Here is a 19,459-nt window from a genome sequence, read left to right as displayed (position 1 = left end):
TAATTCATTACAACTGTAATAATTAAAACGTGTAAATACAAGCGCCACCTCAGAATAACACGTTTTTATATTCACACACACAGTTAATCAGCATTCCTCAAAATATACAGTGAAATGCACTTATTTATATATGAACTATGCTTCAGTTATACTCTAAATAATGTTTACTCAATGAATTCTTGCCACTTTTAAGATTAGATTGAGATAAAAGCGTCCGAATGAATTAATGTAAATGTATTAAATGCGCAGAAACAGAACACTGTAATGTGTGAGCAATATTGATAATTTTGTAATATGAACCATTTAGGAAGTCTAAAAAAATACATAAGCCTTAGAAAAATTCACATGCATTCATTTAAATTATTTTTAATCTAATAAATTCAATTATTTTTACTTGAATGCGTTAATTTTAAGGCTCGAGTTTTCTCTTTAACTCCTTCATAATTTCGAGTTTGCATATTACGATGCACTGATCAATATAAGTGATTGGTTTATATTATTGTAGGCTATATAGATGATGCACAGATCATTTTATAAATATTAACCATTATCTCTTTGTATATGTATCCGTTTTATGTATGTTGCATGTTATGTCTGTGCCTTCTGAATGGACCAAGAGTCTGGAAATAAAGTTGATGATGTTGATCATTTAGGAGGTCTAAATGCATATAAATTCCCATGAATTAAAGTAAATTATTTTTTACTTGAATGCGTTAATTTTCAGGCTCGAGTTCTCATGAATGCCCTGGTCTATATCGGTGATCAGTTTATGATATTACTGCACACGCTGGAGCCCATGTCAGGGCCTGGCCAGCGGAGAGCTTCTGCGCATGCGCACCGGAGCAGCGCTAATGGCGGAGAGCGTGCGGTCGCCGTTCGATTACCGGGATCCCCCGACCCTCGACAGCGACGGGGACGGCAGCAAGCCTCCGCCACCGCGCGGGTGAGTCTCTCCCGCTAACGGAACCGATCGGGCCGTTTGATTCGGTTGGGAACGTTGGGATTCGCGTGCGTGCTAACGGCTAGCAGGTCCGGTTCTGTTGTCCTCGTGCCCACCGTGATGAGAGAACACCCGTGGCCGTTCTATCTCGTTCTCTGAGCTCGCGTGTGTCTTTACAGTGTGTGTGTGTTTACAGTGTGTGTGTGTTTTCCGTACGGCTTTACCGGGGGACCGAAACGCGGCCGCAACTCGTACGATTAGCAAAACACCGCGCGAGTGCGCGAAACCTGTGAGCGCGTGCACGTGTGCAGGCGACCGTTACAACAGTTTGCCATGGTAACCGTAACGCAAAACATCGAGCGAATATTTTTTTACGACCGATAGCGATTAATTTTGTGCTTCAATGTGTCCATTATTCGCTTTGTTAAACCCATTTTGATTGGCTTATTTTTGCATTTCATACCTAACTAAATAGTCAAACAGTTAACGTTAACATAATATGCATTATCTATATAACGACAATAATAATTGACATTAGTTTGTGTTTGTGTTATGTATATGATGTGCATGTGTGTGTGTGTGTGTGTGTGTGTGTGTGTATATACACACAAACACACATACATATGTATGTGTATATATATATATATATATATATATATATATACCGGTATCAGGTGAAGCGTTTATTAAGCTTTTATTGTGATGATTAATTTTCACATTATTATTTACATGATTATTTATTTATTATTAATTTTGTGTGTTTATTAAACTGTTATTGTCAGCACTGATGCCTGTAATAGTCAGTACTGTAAGTAACGCTGTGTGTGTGTGTGTGTGTGTGTGTGTTTCGCAGGCGTGTGTGTGGCAGGAAGAGGAAGGGGACGCCGGTGAAAGTGTGTGAACGGGTCGCGTATGTGACGGAGGATGAAGAGGAGAGTCTGTCTGAACACAGTTACAGCCCAGGTACTGTTATATACATATCTATACCACAGCTAAAACTACTAACCCAACTAATGTAGTCAGTGGTCAAATAAAAACATAATCAAATAGAAGCAAAAGCACAAATAAATACAATATGACAAAGATACAAATGAAATAAAAAGCTATTTTCAGGTTTAATAAACTGTGATAATGTGAGAAATGTTGAAGGAGTCTGAATGTTGGTTTGACTGTAGATTATTCTCAACAAAAAACACATTATATTCTGTCTTAAGCTTTAACAAACTGTTCCATTTTTAAAAGTATAATTTGATATGTGAAGCTTTACAGGGCTAGTCTCCTCATGTGTTGTGTGTGACTGACGTTGTTGTGATTGTTGTGTAAGGGGACGAGCCGTACGCAGAGGGAGCAGAAGACCGCCTTCCCCCGCCGGGGAGCCCGTACTTCCTCACCGACCCGTCACAGCTCTGGTACTGGCGCTCTCACATGTTTCCGGCTCTACTAGAACAGTTTTCCTGCTTGAATGTTGATTATTCTCCTCATATTCTCCATTGTTGCGGCTCCTCTCTTCCCAGTCTGTCAGTAACGCTCTGTTTACTTCCTGTCTCTATGAAGCCCCTCCTTCTGAAAAGCACACTGTGCTCTGATTGGTCGGCTGGAGCAGTGTGTTGTGATTGGTCGAGCGCTTCGAGTGTGTTTGGGAAATGTCCCGCCCCTTTCCATAACCGCCAGTTTAACACACTACTAACTCAACCAGGCCCCGCCCCTTTATTCTGCGCATTAATTATTATAATGAGGAATATTGTGACGTGTTCCCGGGAGAAACTCGAGACTAATGGAGGCGTTTCAGGAGTTCAGGAACACTGACTCTGATATAGAGGAGAACTGGAGCTTCTTCATGCTCAAACAGTAGAATATGGCTCTTTAATGTGTGTGTGTGTGTGTGTGTGTGTGTGTGTGTGTGTGTGTGTGTGTGTGTGTGTAGTGTTCCTGAGCTCGGGGAAGAGGGAGCGAGTGGTGTTCGAGGTCCTGTGCTCTTCCACCCGCCGGCCAACTGCAGGATCAGAGAGGTGCATTGTGGGAATCAGGTCCGGCTTGTCGTCATAGCGATTCGAGACATTGCCAAAGGTGAGGAGATCACAGTGGACTACAGCCTGAACGACTGGGGGGAGAACGCCTTGGTGAGTCCGCTACACACATCTACACACATCTACATAATCACACTACACACATCTACATAATCACACTACACACATCTACATAATCACACTACACACATCTACACACATCTACATAATCACACTACACACATCTACATAATCACACTACACACATCTGCATAATCACACTACACACATCTACACACATCTACATAATCACACTACACACATCTACACACATCTACACACATCTGCATAATCACACTACACACATCTACACACATCTACATAATCACACTACACACATCTACACACATCTACATAATCACACTACACACATCTGCATAATCACACTACACACATCTACACACATCTACATAATCACACTACACACATCTACACACATCTACATAATCACACTACACACATCTACATAATCACACTACACACATCTACATAATCACACTTAATCCGACATTATGCTCATGTTGTTGAATTAAATGGGAATTTATTAATTGTCACGTTTATCTCCCACAACCTTTGTTTGAAAATCCCAGACGAGCCCCGGTGATGTTAAACGTCCCAGGTCCTGTTGAGACTCACTGTGTGTGTGTGTGTGTGTGTGTGTGTGTGTGTGTGTGTGTGTGTGTGTGTGTGTGTGTGTGTGTGTGTGTGTGTGTGTGTGTTTCACTTCTGTGTTTAATACAGGGTTTTCACAGCTCAGTGTCTCCACGCGGCTTTGAGTGTGGATTCAACCCAGAGGGAGACATCAAGAAGGTGAATCACACACACACTCATCACACACGCGCACACACACTCACTCACACACGCACACACACACTCAACATGAGTTTGAGTTTCTAACGCATCTGAAAATAGGCTAATAGCTTGATAAATATGCTACAATAAATTGGAAATCTAGCAAAGTATTAAAAACCATATAGTTTTACAGGGTATCCGCGGGTCCTTAAAAAGTCTTAAAAAGTCTTAAATTAGATTTAAAAAATGTATGGCCTTAAAAAGTCTTATTTTGACTTATGAAAGGTCTTAAATTTTCAATGGCAATTTGAGTTAGACATATCTAAATGTTTTCCAAATTAAAACTATCTAATTAGCGTACTTTTTTATTTATTATTCGTTCTTTGTGGATTTGCTCGTTCACGTGACATTTCGCGTCACATTCGCGGCAGCATTACGTCTGTCTCCTGCACGCGAAACAGCAGGAGAGGAGAAGAAAGCTGGTTAATTTCAGTTCAATTGTAAGTTCATTCTTTATGTGCGTAGTGGTGTGCGATGTGTATTGTCTATTATGATATTGTAATCATTGTTTTACTTTAACGTTAACTATGTACGAGGGCGCACTGCGAGCTGACATCGCATTGGTCTCTCATGCTTGCTTTCACTGCGTGATGTGTCAGTGCAGTTATAGGTATGTTCCCTAATAGACGTATAAAGTTTTTGTATTTTATATATCATATGTTGTTATCATACAATATTACATCAGCAAGAGGGCTGTTTTCCCGTGCACAATAGCAAATATGATATTTAATTTATATATAACAGTTAAATTAACATTGTTACATTTTATTAACAATATTGTCAATATTGTTTGTTTTCCCTTTATTTCGCTGACGAGAATTTCAAAATGAAACCGTAGCAGAGTCTCAATGCAAAAGACAGCGATGATTTCTTGACTGAAATCCGCGTTTTGAACGAATCATTTTAACGATTCAATGAACAATCACTTGCAGTTCCTGAATGAATCAGCCGTTTGAACAAATCGTTTGAATGAATGACTCCCTGAGACAGTGACTTGCCGCCGCCTACTGGCGGGTTTAGTTTCACATTTAAAGTACCCTGTAATTAAAATGTTACAATTAGAAATCAGTTCATATTTAAATATTGAATTAAGAATTGAAAGAATTGAATATATCATAGCTTTATTTATGCAATTGTAAATGGAGTATAAATATATTAATGCCAGTTCTGATGCTGCTTCTGTGTCTCCTCTGCACTGCAAAGATGGATTTTGATTTAATGATTTAATTTAACTGGTAACAGTGGTATTGTGTTATTATTCTAATATAATTTAATTTGAATGTTAGAATTTGACATAAAGGGTGATGCATACCTCTAAGTAAAAAAAAAAAAAAAAAAAGTCCACATATGGGTGAAAATGCCCCTGGAACTCAATTTAAGGTGGCAAATATTGCCCTTTAATAAAAAATGTTAATTCCTTTCACTGCTGTGAACTGACCACTGCATAGAATATGAAAAATATGAATATCTTCGTGAGTCAGCTGTCAACAACAGGCCTAAACCAGCCATGGTACCAGTACACAAACACAATCAGTAAAATATCATAATTATCATCAACAAAACTTTGAAAATATTGAGACATTTTTTTTTCAATATTGCGCACCCCTAATGTAAGGTACTAATTTTGATTTCTTCAGGTCTTAAAAAGGTCTTAAAAAGGTCTTAAAAAGCCTTAAATTTGACTTTAAAAAGTGTGCAGATACCCTGTTTTAAATTCTATCTTATGTCGACATATTCCTCCAATAACTACACCACTCTAGAAGTGAATCAATCAAAACTAACTTTATCTGGACAATAACTTTATTCTAGAGCTGCTGTAAAGCCTAAACACTCTCTGTTACTGTAATCTCCTGTTATCACTGTAAAGCTGCTGTGAAACATCTATATTCAAAGCGCTGTATAAATGGAGACTTGACTTGACTAGAAACACTCGTTTTGCTGCGTTCCAATGCACACTTTTGATGAAACATCTTCCCTAAAACACTTTCAGTTTACAAAAACTAGATTTTTAGATGATAGTGTCTCACTTCCAGCTCTCTGTGTCTGTAGGAGGAGGATCCCGGTTCCCTCCCTCTCTCTCTCAATGTTTCTGACTACCTCACTCCCTCATGGTCTCTGTCTCCCTCCTCCTCTCCGGCGTCCCACTCCGAACCCAGCGACTCCGACCGCGAGGATGAAGAAGAAGAGGAGGAAGAGGAAGACGATGATGACGACGACGACGATGAAGAGCTAGAGGAGCTGAGGGGCCGAATGATGAGGCGGCGCAAGAAAAGGAAAACCTCAGCCAGTGTGAAGAAAAAGACTCAGCCCCGCCCCCTTTCGTTCGCTAGCCCCGCCCCTTCCTCCACCTCCCCCTTCCAGCAGCCTCTAGCCCCGCCGACCACCAACATAAACAATAACATAAACATAAACATCGGGCACGGCGCGAGTCGCAGACACTGTCCGTACTGTGGACGCCACTTCCGCTCGCTCGCACGGCACCTGGAGAAACACCACGATCAGCAGCCCGAGGTTCGAGCCGCCATGGAGCTATCGCTACTCCCCGCTAACGCTACGCCCGCCGACTCCTTCCTCTCTCCCGCTCAACCCTCGTCGTCCTCGCTGGGAACGCCACTGTTTTCCCGAGAGCAAGAGCCTTTGTCTTCGCCATCTAAACCTGGAGCCGTCTCCTTCTCGCTCTCGGTGTCTCCGCCTCCGAATGCCTCGAAGAAGACGAACGCGACGCCCACGCCCACTAGGAAGGGCGTTAGCAAGAGCGTCAGCAAGAGCGCTGTAACGCGCACGCCTCCCGCCAGGAGGGGGCGTCCGCCGAAGAGAGAGAAGGATCTGCAGCAGAAGAAACAGGAGGAGATGACCAAAGAGGAGGCGCAGCCCACGCCTGGAAAGGAGGAGGAGGAGGAGAACGAGTTGCACGTGAGAGGAGACGGAGAAGAGAAGAACGGTGAAATGACGAGGTTAGTTTGTGTCTGAAACTTTTGTTGCTTAGAAAGGTTCGCTTGAAATCAAAAGTGGTGTTGTTTTGGAAGCTTGTTTCCTCCACAGAATAAAAAAGGTAACTTTTTATCTCAGAATTGCATGATATAAAGTCAGAATTGTGAGAAATAAAGTCAGAATTGCGAGATCTATAGTCAGAATTGCCTGATATAAAGTCAGAATTGCAAGATATAAAGTCAGAATTGCGTGATATAAAATCAGAATTACGAGAAATAGTCAGAATTGCCTGATATAAAGTCAGAATTGCCTGATATAAAGTCAGAATTGCGTGATATAAAGTCAGAATTGCGAGATATAAAGTCAGAATTGCCTGATATAAAGTCAGAATTGCGAGATATAAAGTCAGAATTGCAAGATATAAAGTCAGAATTGCGAGATATAAAGTCAGAATTGCGTGATATGAAGTGAGAATTGCCTGATATAAAGTCAGAATTGCCAGGTATAAAGTCAGAATTGCCTGATATAAAGTCAGAATTGCAAGATATAAAGTCAGAATTGCGTGATATAAAATCAGAATTACGAGAAATAGTCAGAATTGCCTGATATAAAGTCAGAATTGCGAGATATAAAGTCAGATTGTCGAGATATAAAGTCAGAATTGCGTGATATAAAGTCAGAATTGCCTGATATAAAGTCAGAATTGCGAGATATAAAGTCAGAATTGCAAGATATAAAGTCAGAATTGCGAGATATAAAGTCAGAATTGCGTGATATAAAGTCAGAATTGCGAGATATAAAGTCAGAATTGCCAGATATAAAGTCAGAATTGCGTGATATGAAGTGAGAATTGCCTGATATAAAGTCAGAATTGCCAGGTATAAAGTCAGAATTGCCAGGTATAAAGTCAGAATTGCCAGGTATAAAGTCAGAATTGCCAGATATAAAGTCAGAATTGCCAAATATAAAGTCAGAATTGCCTGATATGAAGTCAAAATTGGGTGATATAAAGTCAGAATTGCCTGATAAAGTCAGAATTGCCTGATAAAGTCAGAATTGCCTGATAAAGTCAGAATTGCCTGATATAAAGTCAGAATTGGGTTATATAAAGTCAGAATTGGGTTATATAAAGTCAGAATTGCCAGATATAAAGTCAGAATTGCCAGATATAAAGTCAGAATTGCCAGATATAAAGTCAGAATTGCCAGATATAAAGTCAGAATTGCGTGATATAAAATCAGAATTACGAGAAATAGTCAGAATTGCCTGATATAAAGTCAGAATTGTGTGATATAAAGTCAGAATTGCGAGATATAAAGTCAGATTGTCGAGATATAAAGTCAGAATTGCGTGATATAAAGTCAGAATTGCCTGATATAAAGTCAGAATTGCGAGATATAAAGTCAGAATTGCAAGATATAAAGTCAGAATTGCGAGATATAAAGTCAGAATTGCGTGATATAAAGTCAGAATTGCGAGATATAAAGTCAGAATTGCCAGATATAAAGTCAGAATTGCGTGATATGAAGTGAGAATTGCCTGATATAAAGTCAGAATTGCCAGGTATAAAGTCAGAATTGCCAGGTATAAAGTCAGAATTGCCAGGTATAAAGTCAGAATTGCCAGGTATAAAGTCAGAATTGTGAGATATAAAGTCAGAATTGCGAGATATAAAGTCAGAATTGCGAGATATAAAGTCAGAATTGCCTGATATAAAGTCAGAATTGCCAGATATAAAGTCAGAATTGCCAAATATAAAGTCAGAATTGCCTGATATGAAGTCAGAATTGCCTGATAAAGTCAGAATTGCGAGATATGAAGTCAGAATTGCCTGATATAAAGTCAGAATTGGGTTATATAAAGTCAGAATTGCGTGATATAATAAAGTCAGAATTGAGTGATATAAAGTCAGATTTGCGAGATATAAAGTCAGATTTGCGAGATATAAAGTCAGAATTGCCAGATATAAAGTCAGAATTGCCAGATATAAAGTCAGATTTGCGAGATATAAAGTCAGAATTGCCAGATATAAAGTCAGAATTGCCAGATATAAAGTCAGAATTGCCAGATATAAAGTCAGAATTGCGTGATATAAAGTCAGAATTGCGAGATATAAAGTCAGAATTGCCTGATATAAAGTCAGAATTGCGTAATATAATAAAGTCAGAATTGAGTGATATAAGGTCAGAATTGCGTGATATAATAAAGTCAGAATTGAGTGATATAAAGTCAGAATTGCCTGATATAAAGTCAGAATTGCGTTAAATAAAGTCAGAATTGCCAGATATAAAGTCAGAATTGCCTGATATAAAGTCAGAATTGCCTGATATAAAGTCAGAATTGCCAGATATAAAGTCAGAATTGCCAAATATAAAGTCAGAATTGCCAGATATAAAGTCAGAATTGCCTGATATGAAGTCAAAATTGGGTGATATAAAGTCAGAATTGCCTGATATGAAGTCAAAATTGGGTGATATAAAGTCAGAATTGCCTGCTAAAGTCAGAATTGCCTGATAAAGTCAGAATTGCGAGATATGAAGTCAGAATTGCCAGATATAAAGTCCGAATTTCCAGATATAAAGTCAGAATTGCGTTATATAAAGTCAGAATTGCGAGATATAAAGTCAGAATTGCGAGATATAAAGTCAGAATTGTGAGATATAAAGTCAGAATTGCCAGATATAAAGTCAGAATTGCCAGATATAAAGTCAGAATTGCGTTATATAAAGTCAGAATTGCGAGATATAAAGTCAGAATTGCGAGATATAAAGTCAGAATTGTGAGATATAAAGTCAGAATTGCCAGATATAAAGTCAGAATTGCCAGATATAAAGTCAGAATTGCCAGATATAAAGTCAGAATTGCCAGATATAAAGTCAGAATTGCCAGATATAAAGTCAGAATTGCCAGATATAAAGTCAGAATTGCCAGATATAAAGTCAGAATTGCCAGATATAAAGTCAGAATTGCGTTATATAAAGTCAGAATTGCGAGATATAAAGTCAGAATTGCCAGATATAAAGTCAGAATTGCCAGATATAAAGTCAGAATTGCCAGATATAAAGTCAGAATTGCGTTATATAAAGTCAGAATTGCGAGATATAAAGTCAGAATTGCCAGATATAAAGTCAGAATTGCCAGATATAAAGTCAGAATATATAAAGTCAGAATTGCCAGATATAAAGTCAGAATTGCCAGATATAAAGTCAGAATTGCCTGATATAAAGTCAGAATTGCCAGATATAAAGTCAGAATTGCCAGATATAAAGTCAGAATTGCCAGATATAAAGTCAGAATTGCCAGATATAAAGTCAGAATTGCCAGATATAAAGTCAGAATTGCCAGATATAAAGTCAGAATTGCCAGATATAAAGTCAGAATTGCGTTATATAAAGTCAGAATTGCGAGATATAAAGTCAGAATTGCGAGATATAAAGTCAGAATTGTGAGATATAAAGTCAGAATTGCCAGATATAAAGTCAGAATTTCCAGATATAAAGTCAGAATTGCGTTATATAAAGTCAGAATTGCGAGATATAAAGTCAGAATTGCGAGATATAAAGTCAGAATTGTGAGATATAAAGTCAGAATTGCCAGATATAAAGTCAGAATTGCGTTATATAAAGTCAGAATTGCGTTATATAAAGTCAGAATTGCGAGATATAAAGTCAGAATTGCGAGATATAAAGTCAGAATTGCGAGATATAAAGTCAGAATTGCCAGATATAAAGTCAGAATTGCCAGATATAAAGTCAGAATTGCCAGATGTAAAGTCAGAATTGCCAGATATAAAGTCAGAATTGCCAGATATAAAGTCAGAATTGCCAGATATAAAGTCAGAATTGCCAGATATAAAGTCAGAATTGCCAGATATAAAGTCAGAATTGCCAGATATAAAGTCAGAATTGCCAGATATAAAGTCAGAATTGCCAGATATAAAGTCAGAATTGCCAGATATAAAGTCAGAATTGCCAGATATAAAGTCAGAATTGCCAGATATAAAGTCAGAATTGCGTTATATAAAGTCAGAATTGCGAGATATAAAGTCAGAATTGCGAGATATAAAGTCAGAATTGTGAGATATAAAGTCAGAATTGCCAGATATAAAGTCAGAATTTCCAGATATAAAGTCAGAATTGCGTTATATAAAGTCAGAATTGCGAGATATAAAGTCAGAATTGCGAGATATAAAGTCAGAATTGTGAGATATAAAGTCAGAATTGCCAGATATAAAGTCAGAATTGCCAGATATAAAGTCAGAATTGCGTTATATAAAGTCAGAATTGCGAGATATAAAGTCAGAATTGCGAGATATAAAGTCAGAATTGTGAGATATAAAGTCAGAATTGCCAGATATAAAGTCAGAATTGCCAGATATAAAGTCAGAATTGCCAGATATAAAGTCAGAATTGCCAGATATAAAGTCAGAATTGCCAGATATAAAGTCAGAATTGCCAGATATAAAGTCAGAATTGCCAGATATAAAGTCAGAATTGCCAGATATAAAGTCAGAATTGCCAGATATAAAGTCAGAATTGCCTGATATGAAGTCAAAATTGCGTGATATAAAGTCAGAATTGCCAGATATAAAGTCAGAATTGCCAGATATAAAGTCAGAATTGCCAGATATAAAGTCAGAATTGCGAGATATAAAGTCAGAATTGCCAGATATAAAGTCAAAATTGCGTGATATAAAGTCAGAATTGCGTGATATAAAGTCAGAATTGCGTGATATAAAGTCAGAATTGCGTGATATAAAGTCAGAATTGCGTGATATAAAGTCAGAATTGCCAGATATAAAGTCAGAATTGCCAGATATGAAGTCAAAATTGCGTGATATAAAGTCAGAACTGCCTGATAAAGTCAGAATTGCCTGATAAAGTCAGAATTGCGTGATATGAAGTCAGAATTGCGTGATATAAAGTCAGAATTGCGAGATATAAAGTCAGAATTGCCTGATATAAAGTCAGAATTGCGTGATATAAAGTCAGAATTGCGAGATATAAAGTCAGAATTGCCTGATATAAAGTCAGAATTGGGTTATATAAAGTCAGATTTGCGAGATATAAAGTCAGATTTGCGAGATATAAAGTTAGAATTGCCTGATAAAGTCAGAATTGCCTGATATAAAGTCAGAATTGCCTGATATAAAGTCAGAATTGCCTGATATAAAGTCAGAATTGCCTGATATAAAGTCAAAATTGCGTTATATAAAGTCAAAATTGCGTTATATAAAGTCAGAATTGCCTGATATAAAGTCAGAATTGCCTGATATAAAGTCAGAATTGCCTGATATAAAGTCAGAATTGCGTGATATAAAGTCAGAATTGCGTGATATAAAGTCAGAATTGCCTGATAAAGTCAGAATTGCGTGATATAAAGTCAGAACTGCCTGATATAAAGTCAGAATTGCCTGATATAAAGTCAGAATTGCCTGATATAAACTAAAGTCAGAATTGCGTGATATAAAGTCAGAATTGCCTGATAAAGTCAGAATTGCCTGATATAAAGTCAGAATTGCCTGATATAAAGTCAGAATTGCGTGATATAAAGTCAGAATTGCGTGATATAAAGTCAGAATTGCCAGATATAAAGTCAGAATTGCCTGATATAAAGTCAGAATTGGGTTATATAAAGTCAGAATTGCCTGATATAAACTAAAGTCAGAATTGCCTGATAAAGTCAGAATTGCCTGATAAAGTCAGAATTGCCTGATATAAAGTCAGAATTGCGTGATATAAAGTCAGAATTGCCAGATATAAAGTCAGAATTGCCTGATATAAAGTCAGAATTGCCTGATATAAAGTCAGAATTGCCTGATATAAACTAAAGTCAGAATTGCGTGATATAAACTAAAGTCAGAATTGCCTGATATAAAGTCAGAATTGCCTGATATAAAGTCAGAATTGCCTGATATAAAGTCAAAATTGCGTGATATAAAGTCAGAATTGCCTGATATAAAGTCAGAATTGCGTGATATAAAGTCAGAATTGCCTGATATAAAGTCAGAATTGCGTTATATAAAGTCAAAATTGCGTTATATAAAGTCAAAATTGCGTTATATAAAGTCAGAATTGCCTGATATAAAGTCAGAATTGCCTGATATAAAGTCAGAATTGCCTGATATAAAGTCAGAATTGCCTGATATAAAGTCAGAATTGCGTGATATAAAGTCAGAATTGCCTGATATAAAGTCAGAATTGCCTGATAAAGTCAGAATTGCGTGATATAAAGTCAGAATTGCCTGATATAAAGTCAAAATTGCGTGATATAAAGTCAGAATTGCCTGATATAAACTAAAGTCAGAATTGCGTGATATAAAGTCAGAACTGCCTGATATAAAGTCAGAATTGCGTGATATAAAGTCAGAATTGCCTGATATAAACTAAAGTCAGAATTGCGTGATATAAAGTCAGAATTGCGTGATATAAAGTCAGAATTGCGTGATATAAAGTCAGAATTGCCTGATATAAAGTCAGAATTGCCTGATATAAAGTCAGAAATGCGTGATATAAAGTCAGAATTGCCTGATATAAAGTCAGAATTGCCAGATATAAAGTCAGAATTGCCAGATATAAAGTCAGAATTGCGTGATATAAAGTCAGAATTGCCTGATATAAAGTCGGAATTGCCTGATATAAAGTCAGAATTGCGTTATATAAAGTCAGAATTGCCTGATATAAAGTCAGAATTGCGTTATATAAAGTCAGAATTGCGTGATATAAAGTCAGAATTGCCTGATAAAAAGTCAGAATTGCCTGATATAAAGTCAGAATTGCGTTATATAAAGTCAGAATTGCCTGATATAAAGTCAGAATTGCCTGATATAAAGTCAGAATTGCGTGATATAAAGTCAGAATTGCGTGATATAAAGTCAGAATTGCCTGATATAAAGTCAGAATTGCCTGATATACACTCACCGGCCACTTTATTAGGTACCCCATGCTAGTAACGGGTTGGACCCCCTTTTGCCTTCAGAACTGCCTCAATTCTTCGTGGCATAGATTCAACAAGGTGCTGGAAGCATTCCTCAGGGAGTTTGGTCCATATTGACATGATGGCATCACACAGTTGCCGCAGATTTGTCGGCTGCACATCCATGATGCGAATCTCCCGTTCCACCACATCCCAAAGATGCTCTATTGGGTTGAGATCTGGTGACTGTGGAGGCCATTTTAGTACAGTGAACTCATTGTCATGTTCAAGAAACCAATTTGAAATGATTAGAGCTTTGTGACATGGTGGAAGTAGCCATCAGAGGATGGGTACATGGTGGCCATAAAGGGATGGACATGGTCAGAAACAATGCTCAGGTAGGCCGTGGCATTTAAACGATGCCCAATTGGCACTAAGGGGCCTAAAGTGTGCCAGGAAAACATCCCCCACACCATTACACCACCACCACCAGCCTGCACAGTGGTAACAAGGCATGATGGTTCCATGTTCTCATTCTGTTTACGCCAAATTCTGACTCTAACATCTGAATGTCTCAACAGAAATCGAGACTCATCAGACCAGGCAACATTTTTCCAGTCTTCAACTGTTCAATTTTGGTGAGCTCTTGCAAATTGTAGCCTCTTTTTCCTATTTGTAGTGGAGATGAGTGGTACCCGGTGGAGTCTTCTGCTGTTGTAGCCCATCCGCCTCAAGGTTGTGCGTGTTGTGGCTTCACAAATGCTTTGCTGCATACCTCGGTTGTAACGAGTGGTTATTTCAGTCACTGTTGCCCTTCTATCAGCTCGAACCAGTCTGGCCATTCTCCTCTGACCTCTGGCATCAACAAGGCATTTCCGCCCACAGAACTGCCGCTCACTGGATGTTTTTTCTTTTTCGGACCATTCTCTGTAAACCCTAGAGATGGTTGTGCGTGAAAATCCCAGTAGATTAGCAGTTTCTGAAATACTCAGACCAGCCCTTCTGGCACCAACAATCATGCCACGTTCAAAGTCACTCAAATCAACTTTCTTCCCCATACTGATGCTCGGTTTGAACTGCAGGAGATTGTCTTGACCATGTCTACATGCCTAAATGCACTGAGTTGCCGCCATGTGATTGGCTGCTTAGAAATTAAGTGTTAACGAGCAGTTGGACAGGTGTACCTAATAAAGTGGCCGGTGAGTGTAAAGTCAGAATTGCGTTATATAAAGTCAGAATTGCCTGATATAAAGTCAGAATTGCGTGATATAAAGTCAGAATTGCGTGATATAAAGTCAGAATTGCCCGATATAAAGTCAGAATTGCGTGATATAATAAAGTCAGAATTGCGTGATATAAAGTCAGAATTGCCTGATATAAAGTCAGAATTGCCTGATATAAAGTCAGAATTGCGTGATATAATAAAGTCAGAATTGCCTGATATAAAGTCAGAATTGCCTGATATGAAGTCAGAATTGCCAGATATGAAGTCAGAATTGCGAGATGTAAAGTCAAAATTGCGTTATGTAAAGTCAAAATTGCATTATGTAAAGTCAGAATTGCGTGATATAATGTCAGAATTGCGTGAAATAAAGTCAAAATTGCGTGATAAAGATAACTATATCAGCAGTGGACGGTGTGGACTGTTTATTTGTCGTCTGCCGCTTTAAATGCTGGAGCTCGTTACAGCAGGATGGATTCTGATTGACTGTCAAATAAACATTTTAATTTCAGATATTCATCAAATTAAAAAAAAGTGCAGCATCTGCAGCGCAAGTCTGTCATACCGGCTACATAAAGCTATCATGAGAACTTTATAATTTTGTGTTTGGGACATAGTGAGACTTTTGTTTTTGTAATTACGCTCTCAAAAATTATATAAGAATGTGGATTTAGATTTATCGGCCAATTTATCGGTTATCGCTTTCAAATATAAAGAATTATCGTATTGGCCAAAATCTTCATATCGGTGCATCCCTAGTTATACTGATTCAAGATTATTAAAACAGTAATGATGTGCACGGATAAATCATTTAGAATAAACATTGCAAAATGACATGAAAAAATAAAGAATTGTCCATTTTGATTTCATTAAGACTTTAACAAAAAGGTTTTTCCCTGAACGGCTGAATTGTTGTCCAAGTGCTGAAATTTTAAAATGCTGATATTTCACTGTTTCCTGTTCCAGCTTTTCACGTGTTCTGGGTTGGTAGATGATTATAGACCCGATTATAGCACTTGAACACGGAAAGAGTCACTGTCCCCTTTAAAATGCTGATGTTTCTCTGTGGTGTTTGTGCTTCCCTGCAGCTCGCAGCGCTCACACATGCCTCCTCTGCTGTCGTCTCTGTCCACGCTGGTCATGTTCCTGCGCCGACAGCAGCACTCCTCCTTCCTCACGCTGTCCCGGGCCTCGGGCTCGGCGGAGGCCTGGCGTCTGCTCTGCCACTCCAGCCTAGCTCTGCTAATCCTCTACAACCGGCACCGCGAGTGCGAGGTGGCCAAGCTCACCATCCAGGACTACCGGGACCGAAACTCAGTCCTCCCGTCGGACGAGTCTCTTTCCCCTTTCGAGCGGCACGTGCTCTGCCACCTCACTCGCGTGGGCGTTTTAGGCAAGCGTGGTCGCGTTCAGCCGCTAATCCTTCCTCCGCATTCAGAAGCGTGTCTGGATCTTCTCTTAAAGACGTCAGGAGATGTAGGAGTCGATCCTGAGAGCCCGTACGTGTTTTCCCGGCCGTATCACTCGCCGGCTACGCCACTCCGCGGCACCGACCTTCTCCGGAGCCTAGCGCGCACTAGCGGCGCTAAAAACCCCACGACGCTAACCGCGCCCCGCGCCCGCCGCCAGGTGGCCATCCTTACCCAACTCCTGCTGCTCGAGGAGGGAGAAAAGGCCTCAGGCGCTGCTACCAAGCGATTGGAGGATTTCCTGCAGAGGGAGTACCATGTGACCCAGAGCTGCGCTCGGATTGGTCAGGACCCGGCGCTGATGAACCGTGTGGGGCGAGTGGTGTTGTACGGGGAGCGCGAGGGGGTTCTGTTCAGAGGGATGAGTCTGCAGCACATCTGCCTCGAGCTGGACGGTAAGACGGGGAAATAAAACACTAAAATGTCCTTTCTAAAGGATTCGATGTGCAACGCATGTGACATCACGTCTGCTAAATGCAGTGATGTGAATTACTGATGCCCACCCTCATAAAATGGTACTTGTTGTATTTTATAGCAAATATCATGATTACCAAAAAATGTAATTCCTGGGGATGCACGGTATATCGGCCACCGTATCGGTATCGGCCGATATATGTTCATTTTTAATGTTATCGTTATCGGCCTGATGTATTAAAAATAGAAAATCTGTCCGATATATTAAAGCCGATTAATAATGTATTATTTCCTTCAGCTGAGACTCTTCAGATGCGCACTCTTCACAATGATGGTTTTTAATTGCTTGAAATATGATTGGAAAAAGGGAAAATACAGTAAAGTGCAACAAGTACAGCGCAAGTCTGTCATATAAGCTACATACCATTATGAGAACATCTTTATAATTGTGTGCTTGGGACGTGGCTTTTAATGGTGAGACTTTTGTTTTTGTAATCAGACTCTCAAAAATTATATAAAAATTTGGAATTAGATTTATCGGCCAATATATCGGTTATCGGCTTTCAGATATAAAGAATTATCGGTATCGGCCAAAATGTTCATAGCGCATCCCTAGTAATTCCATTAGATCTGATTACTAAGGCATAGAGACAGACAAGCGTACACTTTTACAGTACTGCATCTGAACACAAGTTCTCTCTCCTCCGGCAGTGATGTCGGGAAACTCTGCCGACTCGTTCTCGGAGGATTCGGATGGGGAAGGCAATGGGAATAAGGAGAGAGCTGTCGTTGTAAAGAAGAGAGTAGCCAGTACTCGAGCGCCGCGGCAGAAGAAGGGACCTAGCCCGCGCGTGACACAGGCCACGCCCTCTCCGTCAGCTGGGCTCAAGAGGCGGAGCTCACAGGTCAAATCAGGTGAGTCACATGACACACTACTGAGCTTAACATTCAACAACTGGCTTCATTTCTTTACTAAAAAAGTGGTTAAATTAAACGTATCGTTTTATATCAGCCGATATATCGGTTATCGGCATCGGCCATCAAAAAATCCATACCTCTAAATAAAATCTAAAGTATAATTTTATTGAGAAATTTTTATTCTTGTGTTATTTACCATCTTTAAATTCAATATATGGGCCAATATTTCGGATATCGGCATCGGCCATTAAACTCCATATCGGTCAACCACTAAATAAAATCTTAAGTATGAATCTGTTTATTCTAGGTTTAGTTTTCGTCAAGTTCAAATTATTTTTTTGCAAATTTATATATTTTCCAATTCAGAATTTCTAATTCAGTAAGTATGTAAAATAAATTTAAAAAATGTTATTAATGTGTTATTTACTATCTACTAATTTTATACACTATTTAGTTTAATGTATGCGAGGTCTGATCTCTGGGGTTTGTGTAACGCGTGTTGCGTGTTCGCCAGGCAAGCGCGGCGTCCTGAAGCGGCCCTGGTCGGAGGCGGAGCGTGTTGCCGTGGAGACGCACCTGAAGCGCAACATCGTGGATCTGCGTGTTCCTGCGAAGGCGGACTGTGAGCGGTGTCTGCAACTCTGCCCTCTGCTGGCCAGCAACCAGCGCGACTGGAGGGCCATCAAGTTCTACTGTCACAACCGCATACAGTTACTGAGGAAACAGGGGCGCCGGGACGGGAACACGCAGTAGCACACACACACACACACACACACACACAACCGCATACAGTTACTGAGGAAACAGGGGCGCCGGGACGGGAACACGCAGTAGCACACACACACACAACCGCATACAGTTACTGAGGAAACAGGGGCGCCGGGACGGGAACACGCAGTAGCACACACACACACACACACACACACACACACACACACACAACCGCTTACAGTTACTGAGGAAACAGGGGCGCCGGGACGGGAACACGCAGTAGCACACACACACACACACACACACACACACACACAACCGCATACAGTTACTGAGGAAACAGGGGCGCCGGGACGGGAACACGCAGTAGCACACACACACACACACACACACAACCGCATACAGTTACTGAGGAAACAGGGGCGCCGGGACGGGAACACGCAGTAGCACACACACACACACACACACACAACCGCATACAGTTACTGAGGAAACAGGGGCGCCGGGACGGGAACACGCAGTAGCACACACACACACACACACACACACACACACACACACACACACACACACACACACACACACACACACACACACACACACACACACAACCGCATACAGTTACTGAGGAAACAGGGGCGCCGGGACGGGAACACGCAGTAGCACACACACACACACACACACACACACACACACACACACACAACCGCATACAGTTACTGAGGAAACAGGGGCGCCGGGACGGGAACACGCAGTAGCACACACACACACACACACACACACACACACACACACACACACACACAACCGCATACAGTTACTGAGGAAACAGGGGCGCCGGGACGGGAACACGCAGTAGCACACACACACACACACACAGACACAGACACACACACACAACCGCATACAGTTACTGAGGAAACAGGGGCGCCGGGACGGGAACACGCAGTAGCACACACACACACACACACACACACACATAACCGCATACAGTTACTGAGGAAACAGGGGCGCCGGGACG

At 39.9% G+C, this 19,459-nt stretch overlaps 1 protein-coding gene across 1 annotated transcript; it reads left to right on the top strand.

The window, feature by feature from the left end:
• Window positions 1-790: 790 nt before the first annotated feature.
• Window positions 791-19,218, top strand: LOC130071050 (uncharacterized). The gene is made up of 9 exons (XM_056235664.1): window positions 791-943; window positions 1,794-1,903; window positions 2,265-2,349; window positions 2,865-3,060; window positions 3,748-3,816; window positions 5,908-6,812; window positions 16,015-16,790; window positions 17,521-17,724; window positions 18,242-19,218. Exons 1-9 carry the CDS (start codon window positions 831-833, stop codon window positions 18,478-18,480), a joined length of 2,697 nt encoding a protein of 898 aa, XP_056091639.1. The 5' UTR covers window positions 791-830; the 3' UTR covers window positions 18,481-19,218.
• Window positions 19,219-19,459: the final 241 nt, after the last annotated feature.

This window comes from Rhinichthys klamathensis, unplaced genomic scaffold, assembly GCF_029890125.1.
Source record: "Rhinichthys klamathensis goyatoka isolate OS25496 unplaced genomic scaffold, OSU_Roscu_1.1 h1tg000429l_1, whole genome shotgun sequence".
Taxonomy (NCBI): domain Eukaryota; kingdom Metazoa; phylum Chordata; class Actinopteri; order Cypriniformes; family Leuciscidae; genus Rhinichthys; species Rhinichthys klamathensis.
The sequence above is the reverse complement of the archived record's forward strand: the minus strand, read 5'-3'. Positions and strand labels throughout refer to the sequence as shown.

Bases quoted from the DNA above. Each gene is read 5' to 3' on its own strand.
- LOC130071050 (XM_056235664.1), top strand. From the start codon at position 831: ATGCGCACCGGAGCAGCGCTAATGGCGGAGAGCGTGCGGTCGCCGTTC. The intron at 1,904-2,264 runs GTACTGTTATAT...TTGTTGTGTAAG, and splicing joins TGAACACAGTTACAGCCCAG to GGGACGAGCCGTACGCAGAG. The intron at 3,817-5,907 runs GTGAATCACACA...CTGTGTCTGTAG, and splicing joins CAGAGGGAGACATCAAGAAG to GAGGAGGATCCCGGTTCCCT.